General features: G+C 31.5%; 1 protein-coding gene across 1 annotated transcript; it reads right to left on the reverse strand.

The window, feature by feature from the left end:
• On the reverse strand, positions 4,661 to 7,051 carry LOC18590255. Its single transcript, XM_007015669.2, has 3 exons — positions 6,859 to 7,051; positions 6,068 to 6,250; positions 4,661 to 5,031 (listed from the first exon to the last, which is right to left on the reverse strand). The coding sequence occupies exons 2-3, from the start codon at positions 6,224 to 6,226 to the stop codon at positions 4,864 to 4,866; spliced, it is 327 nt and encodes a 108-aa protein (XP_007015731.2). The 5' UTR covers positions 6,227 to 6,250; positions 6,859 to 7,051; the 3' UTR covers positions 4,661 to 4,863.

Genomic DNA, 19,017 nt, shown 5'->3' on the forward strand with positions numbered 1-19,017 from the left:
TTTTTACTACTTATTTTCTCATAAACTTTGACAAATTTAATATGCTTTTTTTTCTTCTTTTGTATATCGATAGGGGCTGAGTTATATAAATAAAGGTTATAATTTACTATTTCATAAATCAAACCTCGCTTTATCTATTTAAGGTTTAAATATGAGAGTTTTAGATCTTTAAATTGGAATCAACTCGAATATTTGACTCATTGGTTGATGTATAATCCCCTGTTTAAAGAGCAGATTCGAATCCCTCCTCTCTCAATTATCAAAAAAATATAAAATTTTACACCCGAATATTTAACTCATTAGTTGGTGCGTAATCCTCTTGATTTAAAAGTAGGGTTCGAATCTCTCCTCTTTCAATTATAAAAAAAAAATTAAAATTAAAATTTTAACAAAATAGTTAAACTCTACCAGAATTTTCAACATAAAAAAAAAAATGAAACTAAAATTTTGATTGCAGAGGTCTTGAGAGCAGATAAAAAGGTTTTGTTACAAATTGAACAAATGATCCCTTACTTATAATCCCAAGCTTAAATTGCTAGGTAAACTATTGATTTGATTCATTAACATGCGTCATAAATGCAAACCCATTAGATCATAAAACATAAGCAAAATGTATTCTTCAAAGATTAATAATAAAAAGGCGAAAGAGAATAGAGCACCTTTCCCCTTTTACATACATTTTTTTTTGAAAAGTGAAGTTAAGTTATCATTCCCTAAAATGGGTGGACAAGAAGGACCCTTGTATGGATGGTCGCGGAGCAGTCTTTTGGGGTGGATACCCTGCGTATACAAAAGTCAAAACATATCTAACATGCTTGCAATCGAGATCTGACAACACAGACTACACAAGGACTCTGTTCATATAAAGGGCAATTATGGTTCCTCACACTAACCCACTCATCCCAATGCAACCATCTTTTCCATACGTTGCATTAGGTGACAGGCCCATAAACAAATACAGTTCTTTAAACAGTATGCACGGTAACATTTTACATACTTTAACGCGAGGAATTTAATTGAACTCAGACTTTGGACCACTGACCCTCATACCAAGAACTAAAAAGAACCCTTTAACTAATCTAAAAAATGCTAAACCTTAAAGCTATGTTTGGTTCAAGAAAATGAAATCCATAGATTTAATTTTCTGTTGTTTGGTTGACATGGAAAAAATAATAAAACAAAATGTGGGGATAACCTACCACAAATATTTTCTCTTGCTTTCCCATAAAAGAGTGATATCGGTTTGATAACTGCAAATATAGGTTAATTGGCAATAAAAAAATTGAATTTTGGTAGCAACATTAATTTTAAAGCTTTAATTTTGCTGATTTAGTAAAGCCCTTAATTTCTACTGTTTGAGTGAATAGAAAAAAAAAAGGTACTTGATATTTTCCTTGTCATCCAAACAAGGAATTTTTTTTTTCTGCCCTTCTTTTTCTTTTCCCTTAATTTTTTCGTAATGACTTCCTCTTTTGGAGATTTTTCGTAACCAAATGGAATCTAAGTAAATATCTAAGAATTGATATTATTACAAAAATAGTTAAAATATTATTTTAAAAAACCAATTTGTATTTAATGCATTATTTTTACCAAATTCAAAAATATATTTTTTTATATTAATTATAATTTTTTTTAAATGTCATTTTAATTAGTGTCACTAAACACCGGTTAGCATTTCCCTTCTTTTTAAACCTATGCAACTTTCATATTTCTTTTTCCTTTAAGCAATTAAGTTTCTCTTCTTTTTCCGATGCATGTGTAGCATGCATATTAACTATACTATTTTAATATAAAGTTCGACCAAAATCAATTCGGAGGCTGAAAATTTTATCAACATGTTCTTAAAATTTTCCATATTGGGGTTATTGGTTTCCAGAAGCATATGCAGCTACAAAAATTGACTAGCTTGAAACATTCAAAGCTTGTGCCCAAGTTGTGGAAAGGTTCCCCTACACCGACGTGTAATTAAATGAAATCAATGATTTTTGTAAACAGTGCAAGTCAAGATTATAACTTAAAAACATTTAATGTTTGTTTTCTTTTCTTCTTTTTTCAGTCATGGAGGAAGACTTTCTCGTAAGCAATTCTTCTTTCCTCAAAAAAAACGTGTAGATAAATATTAAGTGGTAGAGAAGATGATTTGTTGAGAGTTGCTATCGTGATATATAGCTTTCCACGGGTTAGTCTACCCATTTATGTGTTCAAAGCCTCCCTATTTGAATGTGGAGAGAAGCAAATTAAAACCACCTAAAAGGCTGATATATATCTATTTTTCAAAATCCATGTGAATGTATTAAATTTTAGCTAACACAAAGTCACAAGCTTTAAGATAAGTGAACTCAAGTTATGGCCAAAATTGTTGACACGAACAGTAACATGACTATTGTAGTTGTAACCATCACAACGGTAGCTTATAAATTGTAAAAATAAATAAATTTTTCATCAAATTTAGATTTTAAAGAGAGAGAGTGAGATGGTATTTATGAGATGAGAGAAGATTATCTTTTGATGGCGTAAATTATATATATATATATATTTTTTAATTTATGACATTTGATTAATGTAATTAGCTAGGAGGTTTGATGTTAAAGGAGGTAGCAGAAAAGTGGATATTTGTACATTCAAATTTTTGTAAAGTTGGCTTTGATGATTTACGCAGAGAAATTATAGCATATAAAAATGTAGACAGCTAACGTGATTTATTCGGCCATCTTCTAGACTTGTATGTGATATTCAGTAGCAGACTGGTTGAAGACTTGTCGTGAAGATGGCCTTAATAAACCACAATGGGTTGCTGATTCCTTGGTGCAGAAAAATTTTATAGATATGTAGAAACAGGAGATGGGTTCAAATTAATGTGGACAAGAAATGGTAGCGCAAGAAATATATAATTACCTAATGCAATAAAAACATTGTAAATTGTGACTTTCACAACTTTAATCATATTAATATCAAAACTACTTACCGATCTAAATTTATGCCTATGTTGTCTGAAACCGAAAAGGGTAGAGCGGGGCGTTTCATTGACACCTCATTAATTCTATTATGATTTTGAATGTCAAGCCATTTTTGGGATTTAAGTTCTCAGTCCAGGCTGATCGACAATGCCCCAAAGGAAAAGCAAGCCCAGGCTTAGCTGTGCATTTATCAAAGAGGAACTAGTTTTGAGGTTACATCCCCTACCTTTCTTACATTGACAGATGCAGATGCGTTAAAAAGGACTCTTTTCTGTTTCATTGGATCCTTGCTTCTTCATTATTGCATTCCCCCTTTTGTTGGGGGTTAACTGTGAAAGCCTAGTACACGTCCACTGTCAAATTTGAACTTTTGCTAAGACTGCATTGAGCTCCTACAAAGCGAAATTAAGGTGTGACAGGCAAAAAGACTCCCATAAATCTCTTACATTATCTTCACCGTATACAAAATGTTATGTGCTCAAACCTTATTTAGTGCCACACAATGTGTTGCGCCATTGTTGCTTCATAAATTTCTTGGAGTTGGCCCTACCTATCCCTGCCAATCACCATTACCACTCAACTTGTAATGAGCTCGCATATTCGCCTTATCCTGATCGATACATAAGTTGTATAGAACTAGATAAACAGATGAGGGATCATATCTCTTTCCAGGTTTGCTCGGGCCAAGAGCCAAAGACCCCAGAGTAACAAGTTTTGGACCAGACCTAACGTAAATATTTCTCTTCCCATTCTTACCCAGACGAGGAGCCTACAGAGAACTGAGTAACAAGTTTTAACCTTGGAACTTGAGAAATTAGACCAGCATAAATAATTGACGAATCAGATTTCTCTTCCAATTTTACTTGGTCGAATAGCCTACAGAGAACTGAGAGTAATAAGTTCTGTACTAAACTGATTAATTTGAAGTACAGCCGATGCTGGAGTTTAAAATATCCGCTTCAAGCCTTAAACATATGCCATTAAAAAAAAAAAAAAGCCTTAAACATACAGTAAACTGAAGCAATGTATCAGGACCATAATACATCTCAGAGCCCAAAGCCTGAGTCTATGCTCACATTCCAATGAGCACTGGACCAGAAAACTGCATGAATGCATATACCTTTGAATGCAGTAGAAACAGAACAGAACTCAGGATATCAGAACCATTGATGAAAGAGATATTTTTCTAAAAAAAATGGCCTCACCCATTAAATCAAATTCAAAGTAACGTAGTCTTATTTTATATTCAGATTGTTACATTGGGTGAAAGAAAATCTAGGAGAAGGATTAGATTAGATGCATTAGCTTTCCTTTTAAGTAACATAAATTCTCCAATCATACATGAATGTAATTTTGGTGTCAATTTATGAGATCATCAAGCATGCAAATAGATCAAATGGATTAGAAGCACAGGTTGACACCAGTGCAAGGAATTTACTCTTGGCAAGTTAGCATCATAAAAAATCACATCCAAAATTGTTTGTTAAGTTTAGATTTCAAGGTCGGTAACTGCAACTTATGCAACAACCTATGATGTCTAATATGAGCCCATATTGAGCCAACTATCTCATATTATGCATGCTCATTATAGATTTTATCTTTCTCAATCAGCTCAAGGGTGCTGACTACAATTCTAAGACAATACAATATCATCATAGGTTTAGTTAGTGTAAAGGTAGTTCGAGTCAATTAACAACAGTTACTTAACAATGACTATGGATTGTACAGACGATTTATATTGTGCACAGCTTCAGTGCTTCCATTCAAAAGAGATTGGGAGGACAAAAGGGAAAAAAGGCCATATAACTTACAATGAATGGTACTTCAAACTTACACTTCAATAAACAAGGATTTTACAACTTCAACGCATTGCAATCAGAACATATATTTTGAAAAATATCTTAGCCTAGTCCTCCAAGATCTGCTGTCTCTCAAGCTCAATAACATGTTCGGTCAAATGGCTTGCAGTGCCATTTGTTGTCTTGTTATTACCCTTGCACTGCAACAGTTGCTGCTGAAGACTCCGCACAACTTCATTAAGTCTCTGAATGTTCTTTTCTTGTGACAAGATGATCTGCAATGAGTGATAGATTTCCACTAGAAGTTAATCAGAAGTTAAATGACTGCTGGAAGATGAATCATGACAAGAACATACAGCCTCATTATAATTTGCTTCCAGACACAATTATTTCCGAGTACCTAGTTCCTGCCTTTTGGCATATCAGAGATTGAAATACCAATATTCCTTCTAGCATAATGAGAATATGTGGGATTAGAGCACCATGATTAGTGTAAGAAGGAAATTAATATATCGAAGCAAGAACATTATTAGCAGAAACAGAACAAGCTCACAAGGCATAAATTTCCGCCAAATTGAATATATTGAAGCTTTCCACAACGACATTTTCAGGTTTTATTAGATAGGGCCTATACAATGAGTAATCCTCTTAGGTTAATCAGTAATAACATCGGATTTTCTTGAGGAAAAGACATAAGCATTGGCAGGTCAATATGAAGTATCAACAAAATGAATAATAAATGAAGGCCATTGGTTAACTCTTTCTAACATGTCCAAAAGCTTCATTGCAAAGAACCTATTTGCTATAATAGCTGCAAAAGCACTTTTATATGGAATAGAAGCAAACACCAAGGTTACAATGGACATCATATGACCCTGTTCAATGCATGAAATCATCAAAAAAACAAATCTTGCTACAGATGGAAAAGTCAATGTCATGTATACTGAAACTACACTACATTTTGCAAAAACATAAATCTTTAATATAAAGATAAACTCAAAAAAAAAAAAGGAAAAAAAACTGGGGGAAATAGATTATAGAAAAGTAATTGCTAAATAAGGACATACAAGCTTTGTATTTTACATGAACTGAATTCCTACACTAGAATAAACCAACATTTTGCAGGCTGATTAGGAAAAGAAAAGCAGAAAGAAAAAAGGATTTACAATTCAGGATATTTAACAGACTATACATATGATATACAGTATGAAACATGTATATTTCAATGCAGCACATGTCATCATTCAAATGTTTTATACCAATCACAGACAAAGCTGAAATTTTACTTAGAAGTTGAAAATAATTTGTTACCTTTTCTTTCACAGCTTCTTCCCTCCTCGAAATTTGTTGTTGCTTCTGGGTTACGCTGGGGGTCGTGTCAATATCAACAACAAGTTGTTGTCTCCATTCAAACTGGGAGGTGATTATGAGTATAAGCAATAGGAAAACAAGTAACATGGGTCTTGACATCGTTATGTAACTCTTTTATGAAACCTGTAATTAAAATTAAAATGAAAAAAAAAAAAGCAGATTCAACATTCAATTAAAACCATAACCAAAAACACTCCTTCAATTAGGTAAGGGACAGTGAGAATGCCAAAAGTTCAACTATTTATAGTTTCCCCTACCTAAATCCCCTTAATTTTTAAGTTAATAATCATGTGATACGTGATTAAACAAATTTATTACAGTAAAAGAAACCCGAAATTGAGTTGAATATTCATAGAGCATATGCAGTAATTTCATGTCAACTAAACCCTAACACCTAAAACTAACTTCAAAAGTTCTTAACAATTAATTACAGCTCAAAAGCCCTAACCCTAACTTTCTGCTTGGTTTCTGAGAAAATTAAGGAAAACACAAAGCAAAAGAAATATCCTATCCCTTTCTCATTCACATTAGCTTAAACTGAAGTGAAATTTAACATATATAAGAAACCCCAAATAGCATTTCAAAAGAATGGAAACTTCTCAGTAATGAGCAGTGAATTTTCTTAACAACCAAAACAGAAACCTAATTTTACTATCGTCAACGAAAATGGGCGAAGAATTGACAAAACACAAATTTTGATAAAAAAAAAAAGGAAAAATATGAAAACTTACAGATCAAAGTTGATGAGAAAACCCAAAATTCATGATCGATCAATACATTTTCGATTCCTCTCCTGAGAGTTTTAGTGACTTATGAAGCAAAGCTTTTTTTTTTTTTTGTTAATTTTATAGAAAGAATAAAGTATAACTGTTAATGGCGCAAAATTAGAGAACTTTCGTAAAGAAAGTTTCCGTTGATTTTCACACTGTTAAAAATTATTCAAATAGAATAATAATAAAAAAATTAAATTAGTTGATTGGGCTAGGCTGGGCTGGACTTGATGACTCTTTTGTTTGGATTTGGCTTGGGCTTGCATTTATTGATTATAGCATCCGTCTATCAAGAGCCCAATTCCAAACCCAAGTCTCTAATCAACATTTTACGAACTAATAAGTATCATAATTATATTACTAATTACATATGGGTCAGGAATCATTTCACATGTGTAAAGTGATTTATTAAGCTTTATTTGATTGTAACTTCCTACTTATTACTTCTTTTTTACTTTACAAAGGGAAGGTAAAGTGTGAGAAAAGTAGTGAAATTTAAGTATGGGTTATTATCCTATACCCTATTGGTGGTGTCTTAAAATTCCAAAAGTGAGTTTAATTAACTACCAACATTTCTACATAACTTACAAATAAGAAAATTATTTTATTCGAACAAAAAGAAAGAAAGAAAATTATTAAATTGGTATATAGTTTGTTTGTTTTGTTTATCCTTTCATTATAATCTTTCAAGTTTAGAAACGATACCCTACCTTACTTTCCTTTATATTCAATCTCAAAACCATAGCCAATGTTTATTAATTTTGTGTTATCTATATGAAAAGGTAATGTTCGTTATAGGGAACTACGAGAGAGAACTACAATTAGAGGTGTTTATAGATTAGGTCGAGCTAGGATGGTATTAGGCTTATCAGGTTTTCTTTTTTAAAAGTTAAACTCAAATCTTATTAAAATCATCAATTTAATTATTATTTTATTATTAAAAAATAACAAAATTGTTGTCATTTTATATCAATATTTCTATTTGGAATATATCTTAAATTTAAATTAAATAAAAATTTATGATTTATTAATATAATAACTTAAACAAGTTGGATTGGTCTAAAATTCCATATCTCAAATGAATCTAAGTCGAAAATAGATTTGATGACAGATAATGGGAGCTTTAGACATATCTAATTAGGAACATCATGTGTAATGTGAGTGGTAAAAAGTGATGTGATAGGCCGAGCAACTATGGGCTCCATAAAAGTGAAGATAACAGTGAGGGTGTCGACAGTTTCCAATGTCAAATCAGTGACCACAGTAGCAGACCTGACCCATTGGGTCGATCCATTTTTTATTAAATATGGGGTGGGTTGGGTCGAAAATATTTTGGCCCATATTTAAACCGGGCCTAGATGGGCTAGCTCGGTTGCTTTGGGGCTGACCCGGGTTAGTGCTGGCCAGCTCGACAGGCCAAAAAAAAGAAAAACCTATAGGCTGTGGGTAAAGTGACTAATCCTTCTAGGTTCTTCTAACCGCTTGCCTGCCTAAGCCTAACACCCGAGTCCCGACTCTCTGCATTTGGCATCCGACTGACATCCTTCCTCCCATCCGATGTCTCATCCTCCCATCCGACGTCCTTCCTCCCATCCGGCATCCAACATTTGACCATCGTCCATCAGAATCGACGACGATCTAACATCCACCATCCCCCCTTCTCGCTTGTCTCGGTGTCGCTTCTCGGTTTCATTGCTCCCATTCGGCATCCGGCCATCACCCATCGACATCGAAGATGCATCGCCCAACAACCCAAGTGAGTCACTTCTCAGTTCTTGCCTTCTCACCTGTCGGATCGATTTAGATAATCTTCTCTCCCATCCGGCATCATATTTAACATTACTTGAGAGTATATAATAGTTTTCATTTTCAATGAATTTGTTTAGTATCATTGTTGTTTCTTTTTTTCTTTTGCTAGAAAATTAATCTTTTTTTCATTGTGTGGGGAGTTGGGGTGATTCGAGTGGATCTAGATTTGTACTTCAAATACTGTACGTTCTCTTACCTCAATGCCTTCACTCACTTAACACTACTTTTACTAGTCTTTAACTCTTTCATCAAATTAAACTCCCACACCTACCTTTTACCCTTTATCTTCCTTCCGCTGCCATTGTTTCTCGGTCTCAACTTGATGACAGTAATAACTAACCAAATGAATGCCTGCAATACTTGTTAACTGATATTTATAAAAATAAATGTTTGGTAGAATACCCGTTAATCATATTCATACCTCGATTACATAGTATACTAAAAATAATGAACACAAACAACATGCTTTTAGTTTGTTAATAATGTTTAGCAACTGTATACTTTAAATTGTCACCAACTTTAATCCATGTTCCTGCTAAACTTAATCAAGGAAAAAGATTACTTTTATGTGTGAGAAAAGTCACTGATGAGAAAAGATGTAGATCCTTGGTATAACCCCAAATCCCAAATAGTAAAACTAGAAGAGTAAACAGAGCATTTTCCTAGAAGATAAATGTTTGCAGAAAGCAGGATTACCCAACTAACTTTAGCTGTTTTTGTTAACACTTAATATAGATATAAAAATTGATTACTAATTTAATAAACAAGGTAAGGTAGACAAATGATGCAACTGATTTGGTTTCATGTGATAGGTCACATGACACATGTTATCTAATATTTGAGGATTCCAGAAAAGTCCGAGAAATGTACTACTCAATTTAGTATCACATGATGAGCTGTTTCCAAGTTCCAACCCATTAAACAACAAAGAAAATGAATAAGAATTATAATATATCTAATCAAGAAACATAATTATTTGCACTATTTTCCCAATCTTCTTATTTATGAACTATAATTGTGGGCCTTTATATTAAACTTGTAATTTCATTTATATTTATCTTTTTTACAACAAAACTGCATATAGGAGAAAAAAATGAAATGAATTCTCTATTTTATTGCTTGAAGTTGTTTGTAAATATTTTTTTAATCTGTAAATTTTATTGTCACAGAACAAGTTGTAGGATTTATACAGTCTTCTCCGATTTTTGAAGGTGGAGTGGAACCTTGGGGAAACTGGCCCTACTATTCTTGTAAATTTTTTTGTAACTTGTTTGTTGAAAAATGTAGGATATGATCTTAAGTATCTGTATCTCCTTCATAGACTGAAACAATAAAATTGAATATAATTATTTCTTGCATTTCTTTTTGCATACTATAAAAAACACAATGAGATTTTAGTTTTGAATGCTTATCTCTACTTGCAGTTCCTACAAATTATATTAGCTTTATAATTTTACTAGAGAATGAATAAAATTAAATCTACAATATGAATATGATAGTTTATGTAAATTTTTAATAATTTTTATTCATATTTATGTTATTTGAAGGTAATGGTGATGGATCAATCAGTTGAAAATCGTATAAATGTGGATGATGACGTGAACATTTTGAATGGGGATGAAATTCCTTCTCAATCTCATAGATCTGAATCTAAACAGTTGAATAAGAGGGCCAAAAAGAAACTTCAGATGTTTGGAATTATTTCACTAAAAGAGGGAAAAAGCAAGATGGAGTAGAAAGGGCAACTTGTAACGGTTGTAAAACGGAGTATAAGGTTGGCCCTAAACCTGGTGGCTCTAATTATGGCACTTCACATTTGCGTCGTCACATTGACACTTGTAAATTTATTTTCTGTTTTAATCCATATCAAATGCTAAAGGATTATAAATTCATTTCCTATTTTAATCCACATCAAATGCTAAAGGATTATGAAGGGAAAGTAAAGGCTAGAAAGTTTGATCATAGGATTTCACGTGACATGCTTGCCGAAGCCATAATTAAGCATGACTTGCCTTATACTTTTGTTGAATATGATGAGATTAGAGCTTGGGCTAAGTATGCAAATCCAGATGTGGTGATGCTTTCTAGAAACACTGTTGTATCTGATGTCCAAAGAATTCATTTGAGAGAGAAAGAGAAACTTAAACAAGCTATGGCCAAGGTACCTAATAGAATTTGTTTGACTTTTGATGTATGGATAACATCTACTTCTGAGGGCTATATTTGTTTGATTGCTCACTTTATCAATGAAAATTGGAAGTTATGTAGCAAGTTACTCAACTTTTGTCGTATGCCTCCTTCACATACTGGAGTTGAATTAGTTACTACTGTATTTAATTGTTTGAAAGAATAGGGAATAGATAGAAAAGTTTTCTCTCTTACTTTAGATAATGCTTCTGCTAATGATAACATGCAAGGTATCTTGAAAGGCCATTTTCATTTGCAAAGTAGCTTGATTTGTGATGGTGAATTTTTTCATGTACGTTGTTGTGCTCATAGATTAAATTTGATTGTTCAAGAGGGCTTGAAAGCAGTTAATGAAGCATTGTTTAAAATTAGGGAGAGTGTGAAATATGTAAAGGCATCGAATGAGAGGATGAAAAAATTTCAAGAATGTGTTTAACATGTTGGTATTGATGCAGGTGTTGGGTTGCTTTTGGATGTGTCAACTAGATGAAATTCAACATATTTGATTCTTGAAAGTGCAATCAAATATCAAAAGGCTTTTGTCAGCCTCCAATTTGTTGATATAACTTATAAGTATAATCCATTTGATGAGGAATGGGGGAGAGCAATGATAATTTGTGAATTCTTGGAGCCTTTTTATGAGACCACAAATTTGATATCCAGTTCATCTTATCCAACTTCCAATTTGTATTTCATGCAAGTTTGGAAAATTGAATCGATTTTAAATGAGAATTTGCATAATGAAGATGAGGTTATCAAGGATATGTGTCAAAGGATGAAAATGAAATTTGACAAGTATTGGAAAGATTATAGTGTAGTGCTTGCATTTGGAGCTGTTCTTGACCCAAGGATGAAGCTTGATTTCTTAAGATTTTACTATTCTAAGATTGATGCTTCTACCTATGATGAAAAGTTAGAAAATGTGAAGACAAAGTTGTACGAGCTCTTTGAACAATATGCAAGCAACACTTGTGCATCAAGTACATCTTCTCGCTCAACGAGTAATTTGCCTAAGCAAGCTGGAGGGGGAACTAAACCGAAAGGATCAAAGATCTTTAGTGTAAGTTTTGTTTCTTTCCTTCATCTTATTACATGAGAATTTATGGTATGATAATTTTTTTTTGTCTATGTATTTAAAAATTGTAGGAGTTCAAGATGTTTCAAAATGAAACAATTTCTATTGTTGGAAAGTCTGAGTTGGATGTTTATTTAGATGAGGTAAAGCTTGATTATGAAGTGTTTGAAGATTTGGATGTGCTTAATTATTGGAAGGATAGTGCTAAGCGCTTTCCTGATATTTTCATTATGGCACGAGATGTATTGAGCATTCCGATTACTATAATAGCATAAGAGTCTGCTTTTAGTATTGGTGGTCATGTTCTCACCAAGTTTAGAAGCTCCCTCCACCATGAAAATGTTTAAATGCTTATTTGCACAAAAAATTGGTTGCATGGCTTTTCTTTAGCTGCCGATGGTATTGTTTATTTTATATATTTCAATATCTTTAATCTTTACTTGTTAAATTAATAATTTTAGTTAAAATCGAAACTCACTATATCTTTTTTTTTTTATGACAATTAATATTAGATGATGCTGATTTAGAGTTGGAGACATCATTGTTGTCCAAACAAAACTCAAATGTTTTGATTGAGGATGAAGATTGAGAAGAACAAATTAGTCTTGAAGTTTATAAATATTTGATTATGTACTTATGTAGTTATGTTAATGGAATTGTAGTTTATGTAATTGTGTTAAACATTGAAATTTTATTTATATTTGATGTAGTGTATTTGTTTATTTATGTTTGGTGTAAATTATTTGTTTCTAACATATTTTTATTATTCAATTTATGTATTAAATCATTGCATAATTTTATTAATAAAGAGTTAAAAATATTTTTTTTGGAAAATATAGGTTGGCCCAGCCCGGCCCATGGGCTAGCGAGGGTTGGGCTAGGCTGAGGATTTAACAGCCCATATAAAATATGGGTTGGCCCAACCTAGCCCATATTTTTTTAGCCCACAAGGGGCAGGGTCGGGCTGAGCCAACCGGGCCCATATTGACAGGTCTACACAGTAGTGAAAGATGAGAGTGATAAGTTTTGGGCAGTTTGGTATATAAGAGCGAATCCGAGGGTTGACAGAAGATTATCTTATAATTATCATTATCATACAACATGCGATAATTATTGTACAATATAATTAAAAAGCGATATATATTTGTAATTATATCGCATTTGATTAAGTATCGAAAACGTATAGTATGATATATAATACATATCTTACTATATGGATATATATCGTATCTTATTTTTATAAACTTAATTCTAATTAATTATTAAAATTTTAATTTTTATTGTTTTTTGAGTTAAAACATAAACATTATATTTTATGAGTTTCAATCTTTAGATTTTAAACAAAAAATACTAAAAAATTGAATTCCCTTTTAATTTTAACATGATAAATGTTTTTTATTTTTTATTAATAAATTAATATAAAAATGTATATTTTATTTAAAATCTATATTATTAAGGAATATGTTGAAAGTTTAAATTAAAAAATAATCATCTTTTCAATTTACACCCTATAATCTTTAATTTTGTCAAAAAATATAATATTTTAAATTTTTTTCTTTATTTTACATGTATAAATGTTATTTATAATTAATTTTAAAATTTTTTACCGTATTACGATACTCAATACTTTGTACTAAAAAATAAAATTTCGATACACGATACGTATCTTGATTTAATAATTATGGATTCTCCTCGATTCCTTATGAGCTTCAACTAACTATTTTTGAAGATGTAAGAATCCCATTTGATCAGTGGTCATTTCATTATTGTCAATTTCTTCTTTTGCAAGGAAACACTAAAATCTTTATTAATTTGAGGAATAATTGAATTTGGCATGAAAGAAGCAAACCCTAGTCCTAGTCCTAGGCCTAGTCCCAAGGTCGGCTCTACCATAAAGTCATCAAAATCTTTGTTTTAGGCTTCAATTTTTCTTAAATTCTATAATTTTATAATAATATAATTAATTATATTAAAAATATATAAAAATAATTAATAAAATATCTATATATTCTCTCACTTCTTAAGAGCCTAAGAAATGTTTATTTTCACTCAACTCCCACATCTTTATTAATTCTCAACTATTTATCTCATTTTTCACTAAATATATGTAAAAATTAAAATAATTAATAAAATGACACATTCTCTTACTTCCGTATTTATATACCTAATAAATCTCAAATTTTTATTACTTTCCAAATCTCACAATACTATTATTTCTCAACTATTTCTCTTATTTTTAATCATTTAATAGTAATAAATATTTAATGATCTCCTACAACTATTATTTTCCTATATAAAGCAATTTTTTTTCAATTTTGTAATATAAAAGTTTAATAAGAAATTGTACATTACAAAAAGTTAGAAATATAAAATTTTAATAATTTTTTTCTTAATTTCAATAAAAAAGCCTCATTTGAATATATATATATAAAGTAGTTAAGTTTTTGTTAATTAGTCACTATTTTTACTATTTTATTTTTTATATTTGGAAATAAAAAGTAAAAATAAAAAACATATCTCAAGAATCAAAAGTCAATTTTTTAGCATTACATTTTGGCTTATTTGCTCATTTTCCCTTTTTGTGGAATTACAAATTTTATTATAATCTGATCATCTTAGGAAAAGAAATTCCTAGCATGTCATACATCAATAAACTTCTAGATTCGATAAGCGATGAATTGTAAAACACAAAATCATTTATTAAATTTAAACTTATACTAGCCATGAAATCAGCTACTATATTCCTTTCTAGGTGAATATGGGATATTTTCACCTTTCATTGTCTCTTAATCATTCCATGAACTACTTTAATTAAGTCCAAGTTAGCACACGTATGAGAAGACTCAGTTGAAAGTGCCTGAACTACCATTTTATTATCCACCTATAGCTAAACTTGACAGAAACCTAATTCCCATTCTAGTTAAAGTCTATGGAACACCCCCCATAACTTAGCTTTATAAGTTGTACAATTATCCAATTTAGTTGCATAATTGCATAGCCACTGACCTTCATTATTGTGAATAACTCCTCCAGCAAAAGCCAAATTCATGTTGTGTTGTTGTGCCTCATTTAAGTTAACCACTACCTAGCCAACTGTCAGTTAAAGCCAAGAGATTAACAACTCTTCTCGATGTGTTGTAGATTTACTAACATAATTAGAAATTAAACATGCATCAACAGTTGCAGCTGTTAAGCTTTTAATTATTGAGAACTTGCCAACTGTTGAAAGTTTACTCCTTTCAAAAATTGAAGTACTGTGCCACTTCCAAAGTTGCCAACTCGTGATGCCAAAGAAAACGAGCTTAGGCACATTTTCAACTTTTTGCTAGTGCCTATTTAAATTAGAATAAGGCTAATCAACCAAAGGAAGAGAATAGAAATTTCCTTGCATATTCAAAGGAAGAATCCACATCCATGCTGCATTTGTATAAAGACAGTCACATAAAACATGTGTAATTGACTCTTCATGTAATCCACGTTGAGCACACATTGCATCTGAAGCCAAATGTCTACATCTTCTCTCCATATTAGTAATTAAACGGTTGTCAAAGCCTTGTATTAAAAAAAATGTGAATTCATTGAGATCCTTTACACCCCATGCAAGGTCCCACAGTACACAATTTGAATCACTAGCTGTAGTAGTGGTAGTCTACGTAAGATACTGTATACAGACACCACGGTACGTATACCTGAAAGAGATAAACCCTAATATGGTTTGTCCGAGTCAAGAAACAGAGAGGGCAGAATGGAATCTGCAACACGTCGAGCTATGCTTATTAGTGTTAGAAAATTAGTAGAAGAAAAAGATAAGAAAGTAAGGCTTGACGCGTGCTGTAACACATTTTCTTTAAAGAGTTATTGCCTACTATGGGGATTCGCAAACAAGGACTCTCCAAGATACAACAAGCCTTTTTGCAGAATGCTTTTTAATGAATTCTGATTTGGAAGTATGTTCTTTTATAGAAAGTGAGAGGTTGTGTCTATTGTCTTTCAACAGATGCGTTCTTTATTTTCAAAAGATGTGTCTGTACTATTTTAATAGATGTGTCTATTGTATTTCGACAGACGTATCTATAACTTTCAATAGTTGTGTTTATTGTAAATACTTATTATTTATTTATTTTTATTTTATTATTTTTTATGAGTTATATTTATTCTTAAACAATCACACCTGAATACTTATCTTCCAACAAATATTACAAATTATTCAACAATCCCCCACTAATTTGTAATATTAATAATACTATGCATAATAGAAAGTATCTTAAAGATTTGAACTTTCTATTAGTGTAGAAATTTTAAAGTTAAGACGAAGTTATTGGTATCACAAGGATTGAACCTCAACTCCTTATGTCATAACCGAAAATATCACACACATAGTATTATTTTTTTTTAAAGATTTTGCCAACTGCTTTAGCACTTATATGGCCTTGTGCTAATCCTAGTTTCATGAATATTTACAAGAATAAACCCTTTTAATTCTTGGTTGGAGCGGCACCGCTCCAATATTCATATAGGTGGAATTTGTATTTATGCCCCTGTTACTACAGGCATTTGATGTTTCCATTAAGAGCCTTTTGCTCATCCTTTACTCATAACAGTTGCACTGAATGTTCTAGAATGAGGCTATTTGAATATTCTAGAATGAGGCTATTTAATATAAAATTCAATGCATAATGATAGCATATAGTAACTTGTTATTACCCATTGAACTTTTTTTGTTAGTTTTGCTAACTCAAAGTTGGGTTTCCATTACTAATGCTTTTAATTCAAGGGTTTTAGTCCCATTCCACTAAAAGTTGACTTTATAGCCTCTCTTGGCAAAGCTTTGGTAAGTGGATCAGCCAAATTCTTGCAAGATTTAACATAAACTATTGTTATAATGCCATTTGAGATTAATTCTCTTATATAGGCATGTCGCAGACTTATGTGTCTAGACTTTCCATTATAGATCTTATTATGGGCTACACACATTGTAGCCTCACGGTCACAATATATGGAAATGGCTAGCATTGGTTGTGGCCACAACTTTATATTTAATAACAAATTTCTCAGCCATTTTGTTTTTTTTCCAACAGTTGCTAATGCTAAAAATTCCGATTCCATTGTGGAATGCGTAATACAAGTCTGCTTCTTAGATGCCCAATTAATGGCACCACCTCCTAAAGTAAAAATCCATCATGATGTGGATTTATTGTCATCAATACTAGTTATCCAACTAGCATCAGAAAATCCTTCTAAAGCACTAGGAAAACCATTGTAACAAATTTTCAAATTTTTTGCTTTCTTTAAATATCCAAGTACTCTAGTAATAGCTTTCTAATGATTCTTGCTAGGTTTACTTGTAAACCTTGAAAGTTTGCAAACAGCAAAGGCTATATCTGGTCTGGTACAATGCGCAACATACATAATGTTGCCTATGACACTGGTATATTCTAATTGTGCCATAACTCTTTCACAATTCTTAGTCAAATTTATACTCGAATCATAAAGAGTATTAAACTCTTTGATTTCCAAATGATTATATTTGTGAAGAATTTTCTCTATGTAATGTGATTAATTTAATGAAATCACATTTTGATCTCTTTTGACCTTATTTCCCAAAATTGTGTCAACTTCATTGAGATCTTTCATTTTGAAAACTGAAGTAAAATATTTCTTGGTTTCAACAATTCCAAGTATATTTGTACTAAAGATCAACAAATCATCTACATAAAGACATATGATTACGCCATAGCCTTCTGTAAATTTAGAGTAAATACATTTATTTGCATTATTATGTACAAATCCATTTGAAAGTATAGTACTATCAAACTTTTCATGCCATTGCTTTGGAGCTTGTTTTAATCCATAAAGAGATTTGATTAGTTTACAAACCTTCATTTCATTTTCAGGAAGTATAAAACCTTCAGGTTGCTCCGTATATATTTCTTCATTAAGATCTCCATTTAAGAAGGCAGTTTTAACATCCATTTGATGTACATGTAATCTATGAATGGAAGCCAAAGCCAAAAGTGTTCTTATGGATGTTATTCTTGCTACCGGGGCGTAAATATCAAAACAATCTATGCCTTCTTTTTGCGTCAAACCTTTGGCAACTAGTCTAGCTTTAAAGGTTTGCACTAAACCATCTGTGTTATATTTTCTTCTAAATACCCATTTACCACCTATGGGTTTTGATTTAGCAGGAAGATCAACCAAAACCCATGTTTTGTTTGATAAGATTGAATCCATTTCATCATTTATTGCTTCTTTCCAAAAAGCTACATCCCTTGAAGACATAGCTTCTTTAAATGTTTTTGGATCATCTTCAATGTTTAACAAAATAGGTATCTTTTTACACACTTTGGTTCTACTTCCTTCCACAAGGAATGCTAATGCTTGTGTGTTAACAAAATCTGGATCTAAATGCTTTCTTTTTATGGCTCTTTGACTTCTTCTCAGCTCAATTTGAGTATCATCCCTTTTTCTTTTACTGGATGTATTATGAGAAGTCATATCACTTTGGTCACAACTTGGAATTAAGACATTTTGTTCACAATTTTTATTATTAGAGTTATATATAAATTTATTTTTAATAAATTCAACATGTATAGACTCTACAATAATATTTGATTGTAAATCTAAAATTCTATATGCTTTAGAATGTTGGGCATAGCCAACAAAAATGTCTTTTATTACTCTAGGTCCAAGCTTTGTTCTTTGTGGTTCAGGAACTTTATAAAAAGCCAAACACCCCCACACTTTAAGATATTCTAAGTTTGGTTTTCTTCTATTCCAAAGTTCCTAAGGTGAGACCTTAATACTTTTGGAAGGAACTTTATTTAGTATATGACATGCTGTTAATAAGGCTTCACCCCATAAATCGTGTGATAGATGTGCATTTAATAACATAGCATTTGTCATATCAACCAAAGTTCTAGTTTTCCTTTAAGCTAATCCATTTTGTTGTGGTGAATAAGGAGCACTTTTTTTATGTATCAAACCATTTTCTTCACAAAATTATCAAATTCTGTAGGAAAATATTCTCCTCCTCTATCACTTCTTAG

The sequence above is a fragment of the Theobroma cacao genome, chromosome 9, assembly GCF_000208745.1.
Source record: "Theobroma cacao cultivar B97-61/B2 chromosome 9, Criollo_cocoa_genome_V2, whole genome shotgun sequence".
In the NCBI taxonomy this organism is placed as follows: domain Eukaryota; kingdom Viridiplantae; phylum Streptophyta; class Magnoliopsida; order Malvales; family Malvaceae; genus Theobroma; species Theobroma cacao.